The sequence below is a fragment of the Xiphophorus couchianus genome, chromosome 13 (genome assembly GCF_001444195.1).
Source record: "Xiphophorus couchianus chromosome 13, X_couchianus-1.0, whole genome shotgun sequence".
Lineage (NCBI taxonomy): Eukaryota > Metazoa > Chordata > Actinopteri > Cyprinodontiformes > Poeciliidae > Xiphophorus > Xiphophorus couchianus.
In genome coordinates this window covers 2,888,750-2,916,463 of record NC_040240.1, presented here as the reverse complement: position 1 = coordinate 2,916,463, position 27,714 = coordinate 2,888,750, and the positions used below count along the sequence as shown (strand labels likewise).

At 37.9% G+C, this 27,714-nt stretch overlaps 1 protein-coding gene across 4 annotated transcripts in view; it reads left to right on the top strand.

Moving 5' to 3' along the window:
• The first annotated feature begins 303 nt into the window (after positions 1 to 303).
• The window catches only part of LOC114155575 (protein jagged-2-like), a 71,108-nt gene continuing 43,697 nt past the window's right edge, over positions 304 to 27,714 (top strand). For all 4 annotated transcript variants that reach the window (XM_028035527.1, XM_028035526.1, XM_028035525.1 and 1 more), the window contains exons 1-3: positions 304 to 601; positions 2,618 to 2,929; positions 20,423 to 20,480. In XM_028035527.1, the coding sequence (XP_027891328.1) occupies positions 533 to 601; positions 2,618 to 2,929; positions 20,423 to 20,480 (439 nt within the window). In that variant the 5' untranslated portion in view covers positions 304 to 532. The remainder of the gene's footprint in view (positions 602 to 2,617; positions 2,930 to 20,422; positions 20,481 to 27,714) is intronic.

Here is a 27,714-nt window from a genome sequence, read left to right as displayed (position 1 = left end):
AATATAAGAATGGAAGCAGATATTGTATCAGGACCATCCTTACGTTCAGGTTTTAAGGGAAAAAAATTCTAAAAGTCTAATATTGTAAATAAATGACTCGACTAAATGCTTACGGTTGTTAAAATACTTGTAGCAACGCATCAGAGACCTCAACAATAAATCCATCAGCAGTCCTTTATTGAGTTTCTCCTTCTAATTGGCTCTCAGCTAGAAACGGTTCACCTCGCTGGACTATGATTGGCCCGCTGAACTGCCAGTCACAGCAGCCTCCTTGATCCTGCTTTGAGACGCGCTGCTGCTGCGCTGTCCCGCTGCTCATATCCCGGAGAGGAGCGGCGGAGGGAGGCGGACTGTACGCGGTTCAGACAGCAGCGGCAGCAGCGGTAGAGGTGCGCTTCTCCTCCTGCAGACCTGCACGCCCTCGACTATCTGGATACTGCTTTCCCTCCATCTCCAGCATTATTCTGACCCTCTGAGGCGCACATATCTGCTTCTTTTCCCTGATGAGTCTTTACTCTGAGCGGACTGAGACATGTGGAATAACCCGGGGAAAGCGCATCGCTTCTTCATACTGTGTTTCCTGCTGACTGTATGCACCGAGGTGAGAACTTGATCAGGTTGTTCTCCAAGCTAGATGATAACTTTGCTTTTGATTCAGCTTTTTCCATGTTTTATTGTTTTCCATATTTTGTAACTCCATCATGTATTTGGAGCTGAAGTCACATCTATTATTTCTAAATATACTCCCTTCAGTGAATGCAAATATTTCTCAGCAGCATGACCTGCGTATTATTTTTAATCATGTCACTTTGAATTAGTGAAGTAATGATCCATGTCTGAAATGTCTGTTATTAGTGGGGCAATCTCCAGTTTGCTGCATAAGCAAATGGTATATATATATATATACACACTTTAACAGGTCTGATCTCTTTTTAGTCAGTTTTAAAGTTGTTGTTTTTTTGGGAAGAGAAAAAAAATCTTCAGGCTAAAGGTCAGTTGCACAGCTGCAACCTGAATTGCATCTCCAAATATTGCACTGAACTGCAGCTCTAGCAGACCGTACAGTATCTGCAGAAAGTATACAGCCTGAAAATTAAGAAGACATGAACTAGGAAATTTCACCTTTTTCTGAACACATGGCTGCAGGAATCAACTTCAGAGAAACTTGGTTAGTTTGGTGCAGTGGTCCCCAAAGTTGAGGTTTGGCATCACTGGGGGTCATGACTCACTAAGAATGGTTCTCCTTTCGAGAACTCATATCCCTATTTTATTTACTAGTAATTGTTAAGAACTCAAACAGCAGTTGGAGCCTCATGTCTCCTCCAACAGTGTTTGTGGATTTGGAAGGTGAAAACGTTTGGGATTGATTTTTAGCAGCCAGTCGTCTGCAGCTCTTTGTGATTCAGCAAGCCAGTTCAGAAAGAGTTGATAAACGGTCTGTACTTTAAAAGGCTTTGATTTTCTGATGAATGAAACAAAGAAATATGCTGTTCAGATAATTCAAAATTCATATAACAAATTAGTAATCTGACCATCATATTTGAGTTTTTTTTTAAAAATTTTAACTCTTATTATAAGTCAAGTCAAAGTTTATTTAAATAGCACATTTACAACAACCTCAACAGACCAAAGTGCTTCACAACAATCACGTCACAGGAGGATTTTACTATTTAATGAAAACAATTCTAGTTTTTAACATGTGCAACCAACCCTTTTGTGAAAAGAAAACAAATTATATCCTTTTATGGATACAAGTTTATCTGTCAGATTTTTTATGAAACTCAAGTAAATAATTACATAAGTACATATTCAATTATAGTCCATAAATTGTTGGATTTGAAAGGAGAAAACATTTGGAATTTTCAGGATTTGATTTTCTGATCATCAATCAGAGAAACTTAGATGGGTCAAATTCATAAACAGCTGCTGAGCACTGTAACAAAAATATACTTAGATTATTTTGCATAGGTGAAAATTTTATACTACTAAGCGCAAATACACATACAAGAAGCTTGCAGCATCTATGTCTAAGTATTATAATTTCCTAATAGGAATGCCATAGTACACAAAACTGGATGGCTTGTTGAGCTTCTAACCACTTTAAAGTTTAATTATTACACATACACTGATCAAGCCTTTCAAAAGAATCTAGAAATTGTTGTCAATTAATTTCTAGATTAATCCTTGGAGGTATGACATGCTGATTCTGACCCTGAGTAATCCCATTTTTATTTGTGTGGTTCATAAAACCTAAAGCAGAAGAAATGTGATGCATTTCATAGAGGAAGGTTAAGCAAGCAGAAAAGGAAGGAATTACTTCACTGTCCCCTTTCAGTTCTTGAATCAGTTATCTCTAATGTGTATTGGATTTTTATTTAACCAAAATAAATGTGCATCAAAGAACCTACTGCTGATGGAGGTGTTTACAGCCTGAAGATGGTGAAAATACGTTGTTTGGATGCACTTCATGAATAAGCGAAAGAAAAATAGGATTTCTGGCTTTGATTGGCTGAACACCACATGGGAAAATGACTTCTGTCTGTTCATACCACACATTGAAAGCATGCAGTAGAGACAAGCAACTTTAGCCTTCTTCACCTACCTGTCTGCCCCTCAGGTGTGTCAGTCTTCGGGTTACTTTGAGCTGCAACTCATCTCGGTGGAAAACCCAAGAGGTCAGCTCCTGAACGGCGACTGCTGTGACTCGGAGGGCCGCCAGGCAGATGGGAACTGCGGCCTGGACGAGTGTGATACTTACTTCAGGGTGTGCTTAAAGGAATACCAGCAGGAGGTGAAGATTGGCGGACCATGCACCTATGGGTCAGAAATCACCAAGGTGATTGGTGGGAATACTTTCCAGTTCAGAGGAAGCCAGAAAGGCAGTCACGACACTGGGAAGATTGTCATTCCCTTCCAGTTCTCATGGCCGGTAAGTTGATCATGTCATAGATTATTAAACTGCATAAGTTATTATTTCAGTTTATTTTCTTCAGAATTTCATAAAAATGTTTTTCTGGAACAAGTTAATGACTAATGTTTTTGACTTTATCACTTCTGCTACCTGGGGCACATCTGTATCCAGAGGTGGTTTTGGAGATCCTTTAGTCTATTTCATGTTGTCAGACATCTGTCAGTTGGTCGGGAAGGTTTCTGTTGCTGAGTGGCATCTTCAGTCAATAGGGAATGTGTCCTGTCTTATGCACTATGAATGAAAAATATTGCTGACTATTTGATTACCATCTATCTGTCTGAGCATTCACAGAGATGGACAAAGAGTAGACAGCTCCTCCTTTAATGTTTCTGTCAAGTATCATGATACAATGGGTTTTCCCAGAGTACTGGGTGTGTGTGTTTGCTTTTTTAGGGGGCTCACCTAGGGCATCTCTGATGCAAGAGCCACCTCTGTGTGTATCACCAGTTATCTGTCTGGACACATCACATTCCTGTGTGGGGGCTTTGAAGGTAAAGCTCCACGTCTTTCCTATGAATACAGGACTTTGGTGCTCACAGTTGTGTCTTGGTTCAGCAGTTCAGTGCATAGCTTCAGCTGCTGATGACAGAGGAGTAGGATGATTCCTGTGTTTAGTTGAGAAAAAACTAATGTTTTTTTCAAAGTAGTTCTGAATAAGAAATGGCAGGTAACCTATTATCTCATCCAAACAGAGCAGCAAGCCAAACAAAACCTGCTCCAGCTCCTTACTTGGAGAGGCAGCGTGGGAAACTGGATCAGCACTGGCAATCAGAGCTGCAAAAAACTGTTGTCACACGAAGAGATCTTAATCAGGGGAGGTTTCATGGAAGATACGTCATTCGTTTGATTCCCATAATAGCTGATGACTTTGAGTCATTGTGAGCCCAACAACATGGGAGGGAAAACAGAGGATGAGATTGGGAATGAACCCAGTAATCAGGGAATGTTTTTATGTTTTGAAGGGTTCAGTCGGTTAATCAGTAAATCAGCTGCAAAACAAACTGCTTAAGCTTCTAATGACTGATTCTCTAAGCTATCTGACTGAACAGTTTTTAGCTTCCTTTAAAGACTTAATACAATATTCAATCAGGACTTTGAATGCATTTTATATTGTGAAAAGAATAATATTAGAGCCAACATCACAGTCACAAAAAATGTTTTGTCCTACAAATCAAACTACATCAAACTAATGTAGTTTTAGGTTAAGATAAGTAGAGTAAGTTCAAAAAGCAGTTTTTTATATTCTGATTACTTTTACTACAGTAGACATCTATCCAAACCAACCTGACCTAGTATTCTTGTTATTTTGATTCAAGTCAAGTCAGACGTCCTGCTTCAGGACTTGGAGCTAGAGAGCAGAATTTGTCATGAGTTGTAGGTTTTGTGCAGAGGACAAACATGGCTGGACCCTGAATTGTTTTAATAATAAACAAAAGGTGAACAGAAATCCAGGCAACACAGATGAGGGATGAGGCAAGGAAAACTGGTAGCACTGGGAATACATGACATTAGACACACGACACACACAAAATCCAAATCCTCACAGAATTAATCAGTTAACTCAAGTTATTCAGTTCCTGAAGCAGGATAGTAGCTGCAGACCGTAACACCATCACCATGTTTTACTTTGGGTAAGATATTCTTTTTCTTTAGCATTGTTAGTTTTTCACCATAAGTAATGGGGTACACATCTTCCAGGAAGTGCTACTTTTGTCTCATCCCTCCACAGAATATTCTCTCCAAAATCTTTAAGGTAAATGTAAAAGAAACCTTTGGGTGCTTTTGGGTCAGCAGTGGTTCTCTTTTTGTGTGTCTCTGTTTTTTATTGAACCATGAACTCTGACCTTCACTGTGGCAGTGTGGCCTGCAGAGCTGTAAATTTTGTTCTAGATTCTCCTCTTAGACTGGGCCACTCTTGGGAAGGTTTTCCACTGTTCCATTCTTTTATTCTTTAATATATAAAGATCCTCGCTGTCAGTTTGGAGAGGGTAAACAAAAAACATTTCAATGGTTTTAGGAGTCTTGAGAATCACAAATGTCAGTAACTTTGTGGGGGGATTATTCAGGTCGTTTTGGATGTCTTTTTTCTCTTCACATAGATGAAATCATCATTTGAAAACTGCTTTTTGTTTTAACTTGGGTTATGCTTGTGTAATATTAACATTTGATTGATGATTTGAAACAATGAAGTGTGAGGAAAAAAACCAGGTAATATTATCGGAGAAAAAAATGTCTTTATCAGTCTTGTAAAGTTAAAGTTCCAAATTTGTCAATATTAAATAAGCAGCAGATTGTGCGTGCTATGGTGGTGCAGGGGATGGCACAACCCATGCTTGGAGGCCTTGAGTCCTCAACCCGGCCGTTGCGGGTTCGACTCCCGGACCCGGCGACATTTGCCGCATGTCTTCCCCCCTTTCCTGTCAGCCTATTTCCAAAATAAAAAATAAGGGACACTAGAGCCCACAAAAAGACCCCCTGGCGGGGTATAAAAAAAATAAGCAGCAGATCTATACACAAGAAATGTGTGTATGCACATCCTTTATTAAATACACTTTGTTGACAAAGTACTTTTATGATTTTAAATATATAATATTGTGTTGAGCTTTCTTTATATCTAAAGTTAAAGCCAATAAAATAGAGTCAGTGTGATCATGTCTGATCACACATGTTATGAGGGTTGTGTGCTCGGCTGGCTACACGACTCCTCCATTCATCACTCCTCACGGTCAGCTGCCAGCGGAGTGGAAGATGGAAGTAGTAAGTTGGGGCCCTGTGGGCAGATAGGATTACCACTAAGTTGTATGTGACACTGGAGCTGGATATCAATAACACCAACTACTCAAACAAGTGAAGATCCCTGGAGAATGTTGTCTGGGGATGCTTTTACCTCACAGTCTCTCAGGTTCAGGCTGCGTCTGTTATTGGGTCATTGTCTCACTCCACATGCATGGGATTGCCGCTTTTCACTGTGGAGGATGAAGAGTGCTGTGTGCAAATGCCAGCAACCTCTTCTAATGGAGGTCTTAGCATTGAAGCAGATTGAGTGCCAAGCTGTAGTATTAATAATAATAATAATAATACTTTATAAAATATATAAATACAAGTGGTGGAACTCGAATAGAACTTTTAATTGACTAAATTTCAGGATCTGTAATTAATAAATCACATTTTAATCAAAAACTATATGTTGACAAAAAAACAGCAACACTTTCAATTTCTCTCTGAATTCTGGTGATGATGATTTTTTGTTAGTGGGCTCTTTGGGTTATAAATGATAATAGCCTTTTGTTTAAGCTTGAAGGTGCAGGATTTGAAGTGCCTGGCTCACATGGCAAGATAATTATGCTGACTTTGACCTCATTTTCCCATTCCAACAATATTAATGCTTCTATTATCGCCATTGCTCTAAAAACAATCTTAGGAGATATTCCAACTGTATGTAGTGTGTAAAGAGTGATCTAGTCTGATTAGCAGGTGGTCTGGACTGTTCTGGATTGATTTATACTTTATGTATTTTTCTTGGTACATTTTATTGTTTTTTTTTTTTTTTAAATTTTTATTTTTTTTATATGTATTAAAATAATATATCTGAATCTGATCTCAAATTGGAGGTGTTCAAATTAGAGGTGTTCAACATGTTAGATCATCTTGACACAATATCACAGGGTGTCTCTCGAGAACAAACGTGAGCACAGCCTGTTGAATGCGATGTGTAGCCAATAAGAGCTCGAGGTGACAGAAAGCGGACACAGAAGAGAAAACAACTGCCATGACCCAGAAAGTCTTTTGCATCATTTTTCCTCTGTTAAAAATAGTCCACAAACTATCATCTTTGCTTCTTCCTCATTGATCAGGTTTCTTTACTCTGAACTCACGTTTGATCTCGAGAGGTTTTAGAAGATTTAAATCTGAAATTTCATGAGTGAAATCTGTCCATGTGGTGTGTTGTCTTTGCCATATGATTTTCTCTTCCCAATACACACAGGAATCCAATACAGTTATAAACATCTCATCTATGTCCTCTGAGCAACAACCACTATTCAGTTTCACAAATTAAATCATGAAGGCATTCATATTTTCTGACTGAAAGTAGCTGTATTAAGAGCAGTCAAAGTAAAAATAATGTTTATAATTTATCAGCAATGGGCTTTTTGCACATACGGCACTGATGTCACATCCACATGAGCAAAATGCGGCTTTCTTGTTTCACCTTTGAGTTACCATGACAGCTAGAAAAGACAAAGTCGTATTTCAAACTCAAATAAAACAATACTATGCACATTGTTGTCTTTCTAATATAATGGGCTTTTAAGTTTTCATGGATTGCCAAGCGATAATGAATTAAAAAGACAGTGGCTTGTAAATATTCGTTGCTACCAGTTAAAGCTAATGCCGCACAGCAAAGTTTGCAGCCTTCACTTCACTCTGGATCAGCTTCTTCAACCTAAAACTACCGGGGGGAACGTGGGGACCGGTTGGTAAATAAAGGAGCCATCCAGTGTTATTTCTTTGGAATCACTTCTGTATTCAGCCCGAAAGAGCGAGTGTATGGGAACGAGTGAGCAGACCACAGTCAGAGAGCCAAACAACTGAGCCACCTGTACACACTGCTATAAACACCATCCAATTTGAGCTCTTCACAAGAAACATGTAAAGTAATAATGCGAAATAACACGGCGACCTTAAAGAATGCGGCCATATTTTTCTAAAAGCAGCAACTTTGAACCTGAAAAGTCAGCTAAACTGGAACTCTGATATCAGTGCTGTCCTACTTTTAAACTATGGGACTTGTTGTGCTTACTCATGCTTCAGAAGCATAAAGTTTGAGCCGTAATCTCCCCCATTACTTGGTCTCTGTTTGACACTAACAGCAATAATCACACAAAATATACATTAAAATAAGTACAAAATAAGGTAAAAACATTGTCCCTTAGAATGGATTAAAATGTTTAGATACTTTAAATAGCACATTTTTACAAGAAAAATGTCAGAGAATATTGCCTACTAGCATAAGCTAAAGTTAATGTTAGCCGCAAAGTTTAAAGAAAGTAAAACTCACCTTCGTATCCGTAAATGTATAACAAGGCATACATCTTAAAACCTTTCTCCAGCTTACTTGTTGGGGCTTCGGATAGATGTACATCGTTAATTTTTACGTTGGCCCAGCCCTGCAAGTACCAAGTGTAAAATGCCATTTTCAATAGACCGGAAACGACTGAGCCTCAGAAGCTGACGTGCAAAGAGCCCATTGAGATGGTCCAAGTGGTCCAAATCAGCTATGCAATGACACAATATATCTTAAGATAACTTAAGTTACTTATCAGTATGAAGCAGTTTAGAACAACCTTGATACTTCATACTTCAAAGCATGAAAACTATGAAAACCTTTGAAACCTAGGAAAACCATGTTTTCAAAGCATGGAAACCTCTGGTTTGGTGAAGAGAGCTCAGCAAAGTCTGAACTTTTTACATCGGATGAGAAGTGCAAACCTCACCACTTTCTATACACTGTAAAATGTGCCCTCTGGGAAAAGATTCAGCACATTCAAATGCTGAACAATCAGATTCCACAACAGCTTCATGCCTCATGCCATAAGACCACTAAACTCCCATTAATTTAATATTTTATTGTATGTATTTGTATTTATACATTTATTTATTTATTTATTATTGGAGCCTTGCAACAGAATTTATTTCAATTTGTAAATTTTTAAATGTACAATTGAATGACAATAAAATCTATCTATGTAGCTGTATGTTTTTATGCACCCAGATTTTTTTATATTGTGCACAGTATACCTGTTTAGGTGATACCAGAACAGGTTGAGTCAATCTTGCCTCATGGTTCCACGTCAGGCACTAATGATCTAGTCTAGTAGTAAATGTTCTGCTTTGCCAGCAGATTGAATACTGATGATGTTAACTCAGTGTGTGTTTCAGGTTTTTCTAATGGTAGCTTTGGGTCCTTGCATGAATTTCACAGTTTGATGGTAATGTCAATCAGACTTTAAGACAAAAATTACAGATATGGTGTTTCGAGGTTGACCCTGATTATCAACTATTTAACAAACCAAAATGGTGGCTTCTTATTTTTTCTAACGACTTGACAGAAACGAACTGCCCTCACCTACTTAAAGAGGACACACATGTCAGAATCTACTGACAAGATTTGATTACACCTGGATAACAAAAAACATTAAATTACAAAACTATCAATGGAAATTCTGATCATCCATATTTTCATACATTTTTCTTTCTAAAATATTAAATGAACGACTAATATGAAATGTCTCCATCACTTTAATTTTAGTGAGGCAGTCATGTAAAAATCCATCAGGTACGAGCATTAAGGATCATTAGATTGTTTCCAACTAGCTGAAAATGTTATACATTGTGATATTATATCAAATATTCAGCGTATCAAATATTTGTGGTTGTTATATTGCACATATTGATATTTTCATGACAACAAGTAGATATAAAGAGTAGATATGGTTTCTGCTGTAATTCTGATGCAAGAAAGCTTGGATTGCTTTCTTGCATCAGATGATGAGAATCTAAACAAATCGGAAACGGACAAGCAAGATGTCAAAACAATTCTGCCTGAAAATGAAAGCTATATTAGAAATTTAGCAATTTTTTTTCATAGCTGGTTTTATTGGTTTTGCATACTACTCCTTTTTCATGTTTGTATGAAAGAGTACCTTCTCTCTTTGCCCATTTCCTGTCTGATTAATGAGAATAAAGACCACTAGTGCCACAAATATCTTGAAAACAAAATGTATTGGGTGAAGGTTCAGCAAAGTTTCTCAACTAAAGAAGGACTAAAATTTCTGTTACTCAACCTCCCCATCACAAAGAAACTACTGTAATCCCCACATTTCTGAAACCATATGAGTGACCTTACAACAAGCCCAGTCTTTTTTAAGGCCAGTGTTGAGGAATAGGTTGGTTGGTAGATTATAGATAAATCCATCTGGCATGCTCAGAAGAACATAGTATTTTTTCATCTTCTCGCTCTTGGTTGGGATCTGGGAAACATTGCTTAGTGGAGGTCCAGTCAGTGTTGCGTTGCTTTTTCTTATGTGATCTGCTACCTTTGCTGCAGTCATTTGTTAGTGTCTGAAATAGACAATATTCAGTTAGCGATGCATTGATCAGAGTTTGTTTTTCATTTCTGATCAAAAAAATTGATTGGAAAAAAAGTTAGCCTGCTGTTAACATGAATTCACTTTTGGGTGATTTTGATTTCTCTTTAACAATCATAGTTAAGAGGATTACTGCCTCTGCCACCATATAACACTTTTATTATTGTTACAAAATTAGTTCCGTCTGAGAGACTATCAGGCAGTATTACTTAAAGAATTAATTTATGTTAATACTTTCCATCGAAAGTGTTAGAATACTTTATTAAATTCAGATACAGTAATACAAAACTTTACATTTTGTTTGTTTCTTTTGATTGAAATGTAGAGAAAATGACTAATACTGAAGTTGGTACTGGACAATGAAATTGTTATACCTTTATATTCCTTATAATATTAGACATAGGAACCATAATACTAAAGAATCAGCTAGCATTCCTCCTGAGAAAACAGTTTCCTTTCAAATAGATATGTGCAGTATTGAACCAGTTAATGCCTGAATGTCGCCCTATATCAGCAGCTTATTTCCTTAGCTTTGGTGACAACAGTAACCTTGCATCACTTTGTTAAACTTGCTGAATGCCTCAACCTTAACAGTAGGCCACTGTTGAAATAATTGCTCTTCATGTGGAAGAATTCTGAACATGGGTCAGAATTACAGAATATCATACTGTCTAATGAAATGTGCAGCTGTGACCTAAAATGTCTGCAATATTCCACCCTGAATTTAATATTTTAGTATTTACAACAGAGCCATTTGTCAATAACACAAACACATTTCTAATAGAGTATGAACTTATTTTAACTCAAACATGACTAAATGTACACAAATCTGTTTGTGCTGCTAGCCTCAGATAACAAAATAGTTTTGTCTTTGCTGCTTCTAGACTTTGTAGTACAACAGCTACACCACGCTGATGGTGCAGGAAAATCTGTGGACTCCAACCAAATTTAGACTATCTTCAGTTCCTCTTCCCAGTCAGGACCTTTGCCTTTGTCTAATTGTTAACAATTAGACCTTATCTTTAGAGCTGGGAGTTTGATGCTTTCATTTTGATTAATTAATTACATACATTTTAATGTTGTAAAATTTAAAATTGTAATACAATTAATCACTTTTTATATGTATAAATATTTTAAATATTATTTCCAAACACTCATTTCTGATAAATCTGAAGCACAAGTGACAACCAAATAACAACAAACAACAATGCAGCTTCTCTTGGCCCACAGGGGGCACTTGAAAAAACTATAGTTGTGTTCAAGTTGTGTTAAAGGAGTTGACCTATCACTGAAGCTATCCAAACCTAAAATAGCATTTAAATGCTAAACATGTTGCAGCATCACAGATGTCCCCAACACTAATGTTGGTCCACATTTCTAAAGAAGGATTTTTTTTTTTTTGAAAGAAGCTACATTATACCAGGTATAATAGCACTTTGCAGCTGATGGTCGAATAACTAAATACCCAGAAAATTTAAAAAACAAACAAACGAACAAACCAATATATATGTGTGTCTGTTTAAATATATGCGTTTGTTTGTAATACCTTGTGGGGACCATTTTCCTGACACATACTATGTTGGCTGGTTCCCACAAGGGGAAATGCTGTTTTGGGTTCAGGGGATAGATTTAGGACTGAGGTGTGAATTGAGTTTTGGTTAGGGTTAGTATTAGGTATGTAATGGATAGGGTTAAGGTTAGGATAAGGGTAAGGGTGAGGTTTAGGCTGTAGAAATGAATGGAAGTCAATAGAAAGTCCCCACAAAGATAGCCACGGAAACGTGTGTGTATGTGCATGTAAATAATTTTTTTTGGCTCTAGTGGGCTTTATTTCACAGTGAATGAACAGTTGCGCAAGAGGGGGAACACAGAGCAACAGGATGTGTTGTGACAGCCATATGGGGGGCCAAAAGTATTAATGGAGTCCCACGATATGCAGAATACTCTATTCTTCATGCACACTGCTTTCAATTAGAAAAGACTTGCTAACTTTTCAATGTAACTTTCACTTAAATTATGACATTATTTTTCCCTGCATTTTATCAGGTTGAATAATGTTGAAGAAATGTTTTTGGGGTTTCCCCACGGCATGAATATCAGTTTACCTGTGGGACTATGCAACTGATGTGACCTTAAAGAGGAACAATGACTTTTTTCCACAGCTTTTATCCTGAGATATTGAGTTTTAGAGACAAGTTAGGAAGACAAAGGTGGAGAAGTTGGACACCATAACAGAAACAGAGAGAAATGGAGACTATCAAGAATGGCTACATAAGGAAATATTTTTGAGGGCCATTACAATACCGTAATGTCTTTAGAGAGCAGTAGGCAGAATCTGGTACTTGCAGCTGCTTTATGTGTTGGTCAATAAATCTCTAGAATCCATCTAGCTAGGTTTTATAGTCTGTGTGTGTCATCTGTCAAGTTTCAAATGTCTTACATTTCTGTTACTTGCAAGCAAAAACATAAAAACTAAAAAGATATTCTACAATATAGTGATCTATGAAGAATTTGTTCATGGGAACTCCACTCTGAACAAATTCTTTTGAGTGTATTCTCGCATAACACGATCAACAATAATGTTTAAAGTAATTCTGTGTTGCTTAATGAGTTGCACTGTTAGATTTCAGTGCAGTGGTAACATGAGAATGTAATAAATAATCGTGAACACAGTAAGAAAGTAGCTGTACATTTACCTTAGCGGTAGTCATAAATATAACGGTTGTTTTTCTTCTACAGAGTTTTAGTGGATCAGAGCAGTTCCACTTGGAAGGTCTGGGGGTCGTCCTTGTTTCTCTTTTGCTGCGCATTTGCACCTGTCGGCCACCGTATTTTACAGGTTTGGTGTCAGAAAAGTGAATTGGGTCATTTCAGCATCTGTTTTTATACAGCACGGTATAAAAACCTGATTAGATTAGATTAGGGCCTGTTTTGTTAATAACGTGCTAAATTAACCATCCGATCTCCTCTCTGCCAGGAGCAACATGTTTTATTCATGGTAATAGACTAACAGGTGCAAGTTGTCAAGCTGCACCTGCTTTTTTTCTTCCTCTTATTTCAAACAGATGAAAACTTGTTGGATCTCTGGTGCTGCTGTAAGCTTCATAGCTGAGGTTTAGTCTAGCTTTGTCCTCCAGAGTGAAATGGCTCCTGTAGGTGAATTGATCCCAGACAGTGTCATTTATTGGTTTGTGACCATTAGCTTGCTGGTTAAAGGGACATACAATTAGTTATAAAAATTGACCTTATTTGGGAAATATTTATCTTAGATATATAAACAAAACAATAAATACTGTAGGTTATTTAGTTTTTATAAATTTTAATAAAATATTTTCACAGGAATGTTGTCATGTTGTTCACGCTGCAATGCATTCTGGGTAAAGGACGTGTAATGGTCCAACTGCCTGGCTCCTCCAGCCAAAACAATGATGAGTAACTTTATTAAGTCTTTTGAAATTGAACCAGAGCTCCTTGAAACCAATCAGAATGTAGAAACCAGAAGAGGTGATGATGAGAAGGAGGACCAAACAGAGGAAGAGGACGTAGTAATTATGAGTTTTGGCGTATCAAAAACAGCAATTTTTAGGTAATAGGAAAATTGCAACTTATTTAGGCTAACATGTTCAACTAGTCCTGGATCCTTTTAAGTCTTCACCATGAGGTTATTATCATGACATTAATGTAATTATCTTTTTGCGATCAACTGTTTTTATTTCAGTTCTATTACATCCACAAAAACATGTACAATACAGCATAATTACAATAGGAAGACATAGAAATAGACATAGAAATAGAAAGATTTATGTAACCCGCCTGCCCCCCAACCCTCAACCCCATGGTGACCCCCAACCCCATTCCCCAAGATCTCAAAATGATGATTTCATTTGTAGATCTTTATCAATAAGATTAAATCGACTCTGGAAGTTGTGTGAAGCTATATGAAGTATGAAGGGAGAAATGTCAATCCCGAGGTATCTAAAATGGCTCACCACTGGGATGCCAGATGGCAAGGAGAGTGTTCTTGCGACTAAATTTAGATGCAACAATGACGACTTGCTCCAGTTAATTTTATAACCAAATAGTGAGCCAAACAGATCAAAGATGGATAGTAAATGTGTTAAAGAGAACCCTGTGTCACCAGTATAGAGTAAAATATTGTCTGCATATAAAAGTATGCAATGCTCAATGCCCTTGACTGAGATAGACAGAACTGAGGGGTGTTGTCTAATTTTCTGGGCCAGAGGTTCAAGGGAGAGGGTAAGAAGTAATGAGGCGAGGGGATAGCCCTGGCATGTGCCCCTTAGTATGGGGAATAGAGACGAACAAGTATTACCAGTATACACCATCGCAAATGGCTTAGCATAAAGAACCTTTACTATTTGGATAAATTGTGGACCTAGTTTGAAATTGTCCAAAGTGACCCAGAGATAAGGCCACTCCAGTCTGTCAAATGGTTTTTCGGCTTTGAGAGACAAGACAGAGCATGGGGAATCAGTTGTCTTTGCTATGTAAATAATGAATAGCGCCGTAGATTTTCAGATGCCAATCTGCCTCTTATAAATCCGGTCTGATCATTATCAGTCTAGATAAATAACTTTTAATTCGTGTTGCAAGTACTTTCGCATAGAGTTTGATATTCCCATTTAAGAGGGACAAGGGTCTATAGTTACTGTATTGTGCTGGGTCCTTATTAGGTTTGAGAAGCAATGTGATTATTGCGGCATTGGTACGTGGATTGAATGAACCTTTGTCAGTTACAGCATTAATCATGGTGGGCCGAGTTTATCCCAGAAGGCGAGGTATAACTCTGGAGGGACACCGTCCCAACCTGGGGATTTACCTTTCCTCATAGAGGCAAAGGTTTTTTTCAACACTTGTAACGTAATGGAGGCACTAAGTTTTTCTGAATCTTGATCAGCAAGAGTAGGGAGCTGAAGATTCAGAAAAAACTGCTCACATTTTTCAGGATTCAACACTACTTCTAGGGAGTAAAGGGAAGAGTAATACATTTTGAATGGCAAATTAATTTCACAGGGTTCAGTAAGGGTACTGGTAGGTGTTGAATGGCCATAATGTTAGAATATTTCTCATTCTGTTTCAGTCTGAAGGCTTGCAAATGGCTTGGTCTAGAGCCATTAAAATAATTCCTTTTGGTTTTATGAATTAGGAATTCAGCTCTTTGTCTTAACAATGAGTTTCACTCTGTCTAAGTCACAGATATTTTCCCCGATAGCTCACCATTCTGTTTATCCTGTCTTTCTAATTCAAGTTGATTAAGTGTAGTTATTGATTAAATATGGAGTACTCAATGAGAAATAATGCAATGATTCAAAGATGCACCATATAGACAGTGACAACCATACTGGAAATCTGTACCCACCCATATAACTCTTTCGCCATGGCCCCAAAGCACTCAAAAAAACGATGGAGGGCAGAACATCCATAATATAACATTTAACATAACAAACAGCCTTTAATGAGCGTAGACTACCCCAAAACATTGGACCCGTGATCTTAGAGCAATTTCCCTCACAACCCACAGACCTCCCCTCTTCAATTAAATCAGGAGTTTACCATTTTATGTAAGGTAGGTCTAATTTTAGTTGGAATCTAGTAATAAGCCCAGCAGTACATGCAAAAATTATAGTAAAAAAAAAAGAGCTCTGTCAACTACCGTGAAAAAATAAAATATATAATGTTGTTACAGTGTTCTATCAGATCATCATACGCTGTCAGAATAGCATACATGCAGTGCCTGTGCATGTGCATTAAGAAGTCCAGTGATAACTAGATAGATATACTGTACATGCATTGTCGTGGTTTCAAAGTGTATTTAAAGCAGTTAAAGTAAAGCTGCAGTCATCTACAAAACACGCCTGTGTAAAACTCTCCTCCCTGTTGCTTGATGATGGTCTGACTAGTTACCACCATCCTGACCATCCAGCTGTTAATAACGAAGTGTATGACAATCTACGTCATGATTCTATGTTGCTGATTAAATAAAATCATATGGTAATGACAGCGTATACGTGTCTGACAGATGTAGCCGTGAGTTCGTGCAAATGGATTTTCTCTCATTATTGTTAGCATTTTTTTACTTTCTTGTGTGCTTATTTTTAAATTTCAGCTTCTCAAATATCAGTATTTGAGAAGCTGAAATTTTAAAAAGGTTTCCAAAGCTTAAATTTTTAGAGTTTCCATATAACCTTCTTCTCATGTTCCAATTATGACTTTCTTCATAAGCCACAGCTGTTATGAGATTTTCTTGATTCGTATTTGTCTCACTTTGTCCTGACTCTGTTGGTCTTAAACATCAGTTTAGACATGTTAAAGGAGTAAAGATGCAACACAAGCCACAGTTATTTGGAAGGCAGCACTGCCTTAACCACAATTTTCTCATTCTTCCTTTCGTTTTTGCTGTTATTGCCAGGTACTGTAGTGAAAGTAAATGCTTTACCAGAGAACATGTGGATGGACACATGTTATCTGTGTCCATCTTCTGATTATTTTACATCAAAAGAAAATATTTTATTAAACCAATATCTACTAGCCATCTCTTAGTAATTAAAAGTGACACACTGCATTTTTCAGGTTTTGTATGTTCAGACTAGGTCTATATGGTATTAGGACAGCATGAATTCAGTATCATTTCACAAAACTGATTAAATTACCATATTTTCCCAAGTTCTAACTTGTAAAAACATGACTTGTATTTTTTGGTAGTTACAATCCATGTTGGCAATATCTTGTTTGGTGTTGTTGTTTTTGGTTAGATGATTGAAGATTTGATAAACCAGACATGTTGGAAGTTTAACAATGTATTCTTTTAAGAAACAAGGATCTCAGTGCTGTGTGGGAGAATTGTATACATCCATAACAGCCAGATATCCCCTCACCTTTTCACCATCTTGGTTTCACACTACTGAAGGATGGCACAGCATTGTGCAACAGGATAGTCCACGCAATAACTTAAATGTATTGTTGACGAGTAAAGTTGTAGTGCATGGCAGCTGAAATGTTATTGTGCCTCCAACCTGTACTTTTCAATTGGAATATTTCACATAGACTAGGTTTCATATATACCTATACTTAAGACTCAAAGGCTAAAAATACTTGTGGTGTCTTCTATATTTTAGAGATTTTAAAAGATACTAAACATGTTGTAACATCAATGTTTTTCTCATTACTGACCAGGACCCTTGAAACCCTTTAAAGAGGTCAGGAATTTCTTTAAAAAATTTAATTGTAATCTTTAAAATCCAAAACAGTTGCTGTAAATGCTAACATACAGTATGTTGCATATGTTAGCAACACATAGATCAAGTATTGCTACACTTGATCTATGACTTTTAATTGTACGTGACATAGATGTGACGACTGACTTTGCAAACTCAATTTAATCAAACCTGTGTGATTTGTTGTCCATACATTGAACTGAGATAGTTGAAAGATGACAGGTCATCCATTCTTTTTCCTATTGATGACATTCCTGCTCTTATTCTTAGAATCAGACTAAAGAAAAAAAGCATAGGAAAACAGTTGTGTAAGTCTTTTTAGAAGACAGTAAAACTGTGCCTGGTCAGTGGATGTCCATGGAGTGAAACTCCAGACCATGAAGGCTGCAACCTTTAGATGTGTCCCTGGCCCAACACACCTGACCCAAACAGCAGACTAACTGCCTCAGCATGAAGTCACATTCTAGTCCAGATAGTAACTAATGCTTGATTAAGATGTTCTAATGCAGAGGCACATGTAAAGGTAGCTACATCCCAAGGCCGTGAATCAGCTTGTCTAAATGATTTTCATCAGACCGCTGTCCTTTTAAGTTCTCTGCTGTTGGAGAAGTTCCACTGAGGCAATAACCTATATAACATGTGATAAACCAACTTCCTGCATGTGAAGCAGCTCCAGACTATATAGTTGGTCTCTAGAGAACTGTGTGTTGAGGTTTGCTCATCCTGCTCAGTTTAAAGCAGTTATTTATCCAATAAACAGGTGAAGGCAGTGAGAAGTGTGTTGGTTTCTCCCTGTCTAATGAAAACTTAAATCCCTCAGACTTTTGAAGATTAGTTGTGAGGTGTTAGGTTTCTCCCAGCATGCCTGATTTCCTCTCTGTCTTTGTTCACTCTTAAAGCCATTGCATTGTGGGTAGTATGGACTTGAATCTTTGTTCCTCAGTCCATCATGGTGCTCAAAAACACACACTTAGACACACCTTGAAATGTGACAAGCAGTTCAAACTGCAGAGAAGCTGTGTGGCAGCTACATCGGTTTTAGACCTGGGCTCTGTGACAACATATGGCATATAAATCATGATCATGTACACTTTTTCAGAGTTATGATTGCTTACAAATTACAGCTCTGTGTTTAGTAGCAAATCTAAATGGCAACCTTCACTAGCTGACCTTATGTCAAACGACTCATGTCTGATATTTTATATGAAATATGAAAGCATATTTGGTTGAGGATTCAAATTTTCGTCAGCCCTCCAGTTATCTTGGGGCATGCTCTGTCCCACTCTCTTGCAGTCTGAATGAACTGCAGTGACTGTATATGTCATAGAGCAAAGGTTTCCTTTTAAATAGCCTCTTCCATTGGGTGCTTCCTCTGTTTCTTTGAGCACCTCACTAAGAGTGGGAATTGGTACATTTGTGTCTCTTTCACTGAGCTATAGCCTCCACAACACAGAGTGTGATTGCCCTACCTGTGTATAGTGCATTCACCAATATGTTTCTTCTGAAAATAAAAATATTTCAGAGTGGCTCTAATCAAAATCTGACACCTGTTGGTTTGAGCCATTCTCCCCCTAATCTTTCTATGTACAAATATGTTCAGCTCTTCAGCCTGCTTGATGTTGTTGACACATCCTGAGGCAACAAGTGCCAACATCATGAAAGCATATTTGGTTGAGGATTCTATTCAACATATGGACATTTCCCAACCACTAATCTATGTGCATGTAACATTTCTGGTCTTTATTTAGGTCTATGTCTCTAACATCAAGCAGCTCAACTTTGTTTCTTCTCCTGCAGTCTTCAGTAGCTCTGCACCAGACTTGGGTCACAGGAACTCACAGTTGCTTGAGTCCTGTTACCCAGGAACTCATGCAGCTGACAGAAAGCAAGGTCCATCTCCAATTTGCTTGCAGATGCTGATGAAAATAAAGGGGAAAGAAAAAAAGGCCTGCACCTGAATCAATCTGGAGTTTGAGTTGTTGATGGATTACATCTCCTCTGGAAAGTAGGGCATTGAGTGCAGCCATGCTGGGCTTCTTGACAGAAGATAAACAGTAGACAGCATCTATTTATATAATACTTAAAAAATAGATTTAAAAATAACTGTGTCATCAGTGATTAACCATAGACGTTCACATCAATATTTTTACCAATTTGAAGTAGCCCATAATTGTAAAGTTCTAGACCTTATTAGCTATTTTTCCAGTTTGCTGAAAAGTCTCCTCTGCTTGGAGCAGCTTCTTCTGCATACTTGCTGTCCCTTCACTGCTTCTAGTAAAATACAAACAGGACTTCTTAAGAGTTTCTTTCAAAAATGACCTTCTTCTTGACACTTGCCAAAATTACAAGGGGTATTATTACTATTATAGCACTCTTGTCCAATAAAAGAACCCCTCACTACTGAAGATAAGTAAAGGAAAAATCATAGCTTCTGTGACCAGGAGAAAAAAAAAAGAAATAAACATGTCTAACCTTGATCAATATTTGCCTGATAGTACCCTGAGTTATTACCTCAAATGAAAATGATTTTTAAGATTCATTATGCAAGGCAACATTTGAAAACCAGTTGCTGGTTTCCAGGTGAATGTTTGCTGTGTCTTTAGCTATGTAGCAGCACTAGTTAACTAGCCCCGAGCACAGGGAAGCTAATGAGTGACAGCAGTGTGGGAACAACAGATTCTTTCCCACCATTATTCCTACAATAGAATGTGTGTATGAAAATATTCATGAGAAGATTTAAGAGTTTCTAAAATTTCTGTGTGCCCCGGAAGGGTATAGAGTATAGAGTGATTGGAAGGTTGTCTGTTTGATTCCTCCTGTCACTTGTGGTTGAGCCCTTGATAAGGCACTACTGTAAATGCCAAGTTGCCTACTAATCGATGTGTTAAGTTGTGCATATTGTTGACTGTGTTTTAGTGTAACATTCTATATAGGTTTAGTCCATTCACCATGTAAATGTCTGTATCTTACAATGGACATACCGAAGTGGCAGTAGGACCATTCATGCGTAAATTTTTTGCATTAGTGTGCACTGTGATAACCTTTGCTCTCCCCTCTTTCTGTTTCAGCAAGATTACACTTTGATAGTGGAAGCTTGGGATAAGGACAACGGCACACGTGGCAGTGGTAAGAGTCTTCCTGTTTTTATCAAAATGTTCTAAGTTATTAAATGTAAGTATTTAAGATACAATGAAAAAAAACTCAGAAATAGCAGAAGCAGCCATCTGATGTTACCTTGGTTAAACAAATGTGAGATTCTACACAGAACTGGAAGACTTGATCAAGACTGTCTTATCACAGAATCAAAAAGGTATTGGTAAGGACTGAAAGAGTATATTTGTTGCTCCCATCAGTCTGGAAAGAGTAACAGGGGAGTTTCCAAGTTTGAGTTTTTGCAGTTTATATTCACAGAAAAATGTTTTACTGGCAAAAAGATTTTCTCCATCCACTGACTCTGCTTATCTGAAATCAGGTGATGGTAGCTGGAGGGACCCCCAGACATCATTTTCTCCTTTTTGGGGATCCAAATGTAATGTAAAGCGAAATCCTCCATCAACTTCTAAGTCTGCAAAAATCTATTTTAAAGTTCCAAGTTTTAAAATCATTCTCCAGACTATTTCAGAGAACTCAGAGAATTTAAACTTAAAGGTAATTTTTTTAAAAAACCTTAAAATTTTACAGAAATTTCTGTCCATTTCCTGACTATTTGGTTGAATTTTAAAAACTTTGAATAACTTCCTCATTAACTGGGTCATATTTGTGACCCTTTTGCTTTAACACATATATTTTCAACTATACCCCTCAATTTTTCTCTGGGAGTCTGATCCGGATAGACACTCAGAACATTGACTTTGTGTTCCTTAATTCACTTTATAACCAACTTGGTGGTACTCTGAGAGACAATGTCTATTTAGAAAACCCATTTGTGGTCAAGCTTCAACTTCTTGATTGATGTCTTGAAATATTGCTTCAGTGTTTCCTTTGCATTCCCTCTTTTTCCTACAAAATGTAATGATGATCACAGTGGCCAAACACTGTAAGTTTAGTTTCATCAGACCACAGAACACCACAGAACAGTATCTCCAAAATGAAAGCCTTTTTTTGGAAGTACCTGTAATCTGTCTTTTTATGTTGGTTTTTGAGTAATGGCATTTTCATTTCTAAAATACCTTTAAAGTGGCCTTTCAAACTATGCAGGTACAGGACTAATTTCACTTTGAATCATGATACATTTTTACTGTCTTCAGCCAACCTCTTTATAAGGTGTGCCTCTATTCAACTTAGAAGATGTGAATTATCTTTCATTGGCAGCTTCCCAACCTATGACATCATAATCTGGACTTTTCCAAACTGCAAATTTTTGCGCATTTAAAAGTCTGAATTTGAACAATATTATGAAAAAATATCTCTTTCTTTAATTTGGCAATTAAAACTAATTTTAAACAAATAATGAGGTACATCTGTAAAGATGAGGCTTTGGGAGGATCTTTATAAGATAATAAGGTAAGGACATTCAGTCTCGGGTGGTTTTCGACAATGTTAAATAGGAAGACCTGAAATTAACGTGGTGTACTTTCTTTTTTGACAGTGGCTCTAGATGTTGTAACTAAATATATTTGTTAGATAAACACCTTAGAGACGTCTGAATATGTCATCTTGTCAGTTTCTTTCTGTAGAAAAACTTGAGGTAGAGGGATTATTGTTACTTAAAAATTACTAAGTGTGTTTTTAGTGTGCCTGCAGCATGCACGTGCAATTGTTCTTTTTGCATTTGTATCCTGTTTACAAAACACCTCTGATCTCAATTTTCCACCCGACCTGGGAGAAAAATGGCTAAAGGAGGGATGCAATCTATGTGATTAGTCAAAACTGTAGTAGGTGTTTGCTGACTCTTCCATAAAGAATTTAGGAACCAGGGCGCCTAAAGTTTCTGACTTTTTTACATCTTGTTCACTGAAACGAGAGACAGCGTCAGTAATATAATTTAGATAGCTTTTTGAAATCATATGAATCACCTTATTACTTTTAAGCATTTATAAGCTAGTTTTAGTGAAACACCATGGCTCTTAAACTCAATTTCTGATTTTATTCTTATTTTTTAAAATTTCTAACCAATTGATAAATGACAAAAATTTATAGCTGTAATTAATCACGATCAATCACTTTGCTTAACTTCATCAGTTTAAAAAATAATGTTGAAGAAAATGTTTTATTGTCACAAACCAAACATTATCTCAAGATGATCAGTTCTCCAGGTTTCCGTATTCAGGTAGGCTTAAAAGATTGTTGTTTCAAACTTTAATTAAGAAGTGTTAACTACAGGCAAGAGTCTTGGAGTATGTACATACTAGCTTGGTTTACCCAAACTTCGCTAAGCTTGCAGCTAAGCACAACAATCTGACTCTCCTCACTCATCTTTTCACTCGTGTTTGCGACTTTACATTGTTGACCACAGTACAAGCGGGAGTAACACACTACTACACGTTACTAGATAACCCTCCGTGGAAGAGAGGCTTTTAGGTCAAAATAAATAATGCCATTGATCTCTGTTACATAATGTCAACAAGTTAAGCTTTTTAGATTAACCAGTACTGCCATTTCACTGAGAAATATTGTTTCATATTTTTCTCTCACATGATTTGCTGCTTCTTTCTGAACCTTTGCGCCGACTGAATTGGGCAAGAAGGCTTTAATTCACTCTGTTGCATCTTCATGGAACTTGTTACAAGAAACTTTCAGATTGACTGAACTCATCTCGTTTAGTGCTTTTAAATCAGTTCTTGAAGCAGATTCTATGACATGTACCTGTTTTTGATAGCTTGACTGTCATGATCTTACTTTTTGTTGCTTCATTTCTTGATTCTCGTTTGTATTTAGCCGCACCTGTGCTCCCTGCTGGTCATGAGATCCTCTGTTTTGTTTGCCTGCTTTTGCTGTTCAGATTAGGTTTGCCTAGTGACTTTTGAACCTGTTTTCACTTCATCCTGGGTCTTACTGTGTCACCTCCTCATCATTCTCTCACACATCCACCATTAGCACATTTAACAGTGAGTGAATGAGGTTGATTGACAGCGCTAAGACTGTCCTACTAGTTCTGATTGGTTGTTTTGGCCAGAACGTTGCATTACTTTAGCCAGTAATAGTAGTTCAGGGAGCAGGTGGAGGAGATTGAGTGTTTTCACAGATTATCTGTCTCATAATAAATTGGCACGACATGGCGACAATGTTAACAAATATGAAGAAAACATATTTTTTATTAAAGCTATATACTGCAGCTTGAATAAAATGCAACTACATAGCATTTTTTAAGAAGTCTGGATTGCTTCATGTATATTTTGCATGTTGCCTATGACTGTTGCTCGTGGGGAGAGACATTTCAGTAATCTAAAACTAATAGAAAAAATAAGCAATCTTCTTGCATATTGTATGTGGACTGTTGCATGTAAAATTCATGAGCAGTAAATATTGTTCTAGTTATCAGTATTGAACCAAAGAAAGCACGGCAGTTGCAAGACTTTAAAATTGTGACGCTTTTGATAGGTCAGATAGACTCAAAAATTGTAACAGCAGCTGCATGGGGGTGCCCAATTTAATTTTTTGTCATTGGGCCCAAGTTTCCTGGTGGCGCCCCTGCTTACGGCTACCGTAAGCTATCAGAGAGCTGCTCAGTACAGAGGATCATAATTATGAGTTTAATCATGGGCAGCGACAGGAAAAGAGAGTTAAGTTTTGTGACATGAGTTAGCAGCACTGCTAGCAGCTCGTTTCTCTGAAGAATAGACAGTAATAAAAAAGAAAAACAGAGAAGCTGGTCAGAGTTTTGAGCTGCCGTTTTGCGCCGACAATGTAAAGCACCAGAACTACATAATATTAGCTTGGTGTGATGTGAATTTTATTTTTTGTTTGAATTTAAAATAATAATAATAATAATACGGGCTGCACAGTGGCACAGTTGGTAGCACTGTTGCCTTGCAGCAAGAAAGTCCTGGGTTCGATTCCCAGCCTGGGGTCTTTCTGCATGGAGTTTGCATGTTCTCCCTGTGGATGCGTGGGTTCTCTCCGGGTACTCCGGCTTCCTTCCACAATCCAAAAACATGACTGTTAGGTTAACTGGTCTATCTAAATTCTCCCTAGGGGTGAGTGTGTGTGTGTGAATGGTTGTATGTCCTGTATGTCTTTGTGTTGCCCTGCGACAGACTGGCGACCTGTCCAGGGTGTACCCCGCCTCTCGCCCAGAAAGTAGCTGGAGATAGGCACCAGCAACCCTGGTGCTGGTGCCCCATTAGGGACAAGGGTGAACAGAAAATGGATGGATGGATGGATAATAATAATAATAATTTGGTTAAAAATTCCAAACTTGAAGAGAGAACCCAAAATGCTTTATGCGTGCTCATTTCATTGTGTGGACAAAAAGCCAACGGGAAAAACTCGCATCTGCATCCAAAGCAACTGAGTCAGCGAAGTAGCTACTGCTAGTGCGGGTTACTTCTTCAAGTCACCATCCCTCCCCGCAATAGCTGTAGGTAACGGTAAAACAATATTGCCACATTTAAGCTGTGATAGCTGGTGTTCCCACATATTTTATAGCCTAAAACCACTGTGGAAAGCCGGTTAGCGAGTTGCTAACATGTAAACAAATGGCGGTTCCGGTTTGCGGCGGAAGTCGCGCCCATAAATCATGCAAACCCTCATGGGGGCTATGAATTAGGTGGGTAAATAAAATTACCTAACCTTGATTTATTTATTTTTAAAAAGATTTTTTGGAGTGTGTGTTGCAGTGACTGTTGACTCTTTCAAACATAGTTGTTAAGTTATGTGATATGTTTATGTGTATAAACATAAACATCAAAGTTTTTTCCCAAGAAATGTAGCTAAAATCTCATCTTGTTCTCAGGAACTCAGTGTGATATATTTTCGAGCTGGATGTATAATAGAAACCTTTAGATCAGGATTTAAAAGAACAGAGAGAAAGCCAGGAGGCTTGAACTGCTTCTCATGTGAATGAGTGAAGTGAACTGAGATGAATCAGGGGAGGTGTGTCACTGCAGAGAGAGAGGGTCTGTCTCAACATGCTTCCTGTTCATTAAATCAAAGAAAATGAAGAGCCATCCTAAGAGTCTGCTCTGACTTGTAAAAGACAGATTATTTTGCTCCTCTGTCACCTTCTCCCTCTTTTCTCACTGTTTGTATGCTTTCTCAGGCTGTCTTTAGCTCTAGTAGTAGCACGTTAAGCAATTAATTACAGTCCACAGGCCCTTCTGTCCCGATGTGCTCCTTCCTTTGATGTTTGATTCCTACTCAGCCTTCCAGATTCTCCCAGACCCGGCCTGCTGTGCCGCTGACTCACTCTTTACATGCTCTACCACCTTCACATAAACATTGCATGTTGATGACTGAGGGTCTGCATATCCCAGCTCATGTACAGAGTCTGTCAGCACTACACACCCCATAACTTTCCACTGGTTGTCATTTTACAACCATAAACCTCAGTGGGTTATATTGAGCACTTTGTGTAGTGGTGAATTGGAAGTAAAAGGGTACATCATTTCAAAATTTGGAACAAATAAAAATGGAAAAAGTGTGGTGTGCATTTGTAACTTACTCTAATGCCCCTAAATAACATGCAGTTCAACCAGTTTCCTTCAGAAGGCGACCATTTAGTAAGAGCTGTTAGATTAGACAACAAACAGCCCCGTGATGACCGAGAAACATAGGTTCTTGGTAACTCTAGAGGAAGTGCAGATTCATTGCTCAGGTGAAGTACCTGTCACTATTAGTCATGCACTCTACATATCTGACCTTCGCAGCAGGGTGAAAGCCATTGTTGAAAGAAAGCTATAAGTGCTGACTGTAGTTTATACTGCAGTAGACACCACAGACATGTGGGAAAAGATCTGAACAGAGAACAAAACTGAAATTAAATAAATAAATATTAAATGCAGAGTGGCGCAGTTGGTAGCACTGTTGTCTTGCAGCAAGAAGGTTAGCAGGAGTTTGCATGCTCTCTCTGTGCATGGTGGGTTCTCTCCGGGTACTCCGGCTTCCTCCTACAGTCCAAAAACATGACTGCCTAGGTGTGTCTGCGTGTGTGTCGGGGTGTGCATGCATGGTTGTTTATCCTGTATGTCTCTGTGTTGCCCTGTGATGGACCGGCGACCTGTCCAGGGTGTACCCCGCCTCTCGCCCAAAACGTTCACTGGAGATAGGCACCAGCACTCCTTCTGACCCCACTAGGGACAAGGGTGTAAAGAAAATGGATGGATGGATGGATAATTTAAACATTGTTTGTGGTGATAAACTTACACTGCACAATCACCCTGCCCACACTGTCCTAGAGAAAATGGGTTGTGGCAGCATCATGCTGAGGGAATGTTTACTTTGGGAGGACCAGGGTTTCCATCCCATATGACTGACTGACCTTGAGCTTTTATGAAGTAGAATGGGAAATCTTTTATTCTGGTAGAATGATGAGTTGCCATTAGCTGCAATTTAAACTACAGCTAATGGCTGTTGTTCAAGGTATCGATCGGGATGCTGAATACAAACCACACTGTGACTGTGTATTTAATAGACGTCCTTTTTTTATCAATTAGTAAACTAATTTGTGTTGGTCTGTCATATAAAATCCCAATAAAACACATATAATCTTAAAATTGTAAAGTCACAGAATCTAAAAAATGAAAGGGATGTGAAAGCTTACCAACTTTGTGTAGAAACGCTTCATCCATCAGGGGTGACTATTCAGTTAAATAAGGATCTTGGGGATTTAAACCACATCCTTTCCTTCTTGTTGCGTGCAGTTATACTCACAGAGATTTCCACCTCCTGTATCTGGGAACTCCTGCATTTTCCAGAAATGCTTTTGACATACATCAGAGAGCAGGTAGAAACCTGTAGAATCGAGTTTACATATGCAGGTGGAACCCACATTAGTGATGTGGTATCATAATTATAGAGAGAGAAAGTCCTCATCTGCCCAGGTGTACAGAGGAAAAGGTATTTAATGACGTTGCAGTGAAGTTTTGTTTTGCCCCAGAGCCCAACGTGAATCCTCTGGTTCTCTGCCAGCACAGGTCTGATGACATTATCCTCCATATTCATGTTAAATACAGCTCCATTATATAATGTGTGTAAGATGTCTGCTTGGGACAGATTAATGCTGCCGGACTGCTGATAATATTTAAGCAATTAAGACAAAACCAAATAAATAAATAAATAAAAAGCCTGACTAAGCTTGAATATATGACCGCATTAAACCTTAAAGAAACCTGAATGTTAAGTCATTGGGTGAAAGGCAGGATACACTCTGGACAGGTTGCCAGTCCATTGCAGTACATCAAGTCAATAAAAAACTTTAATA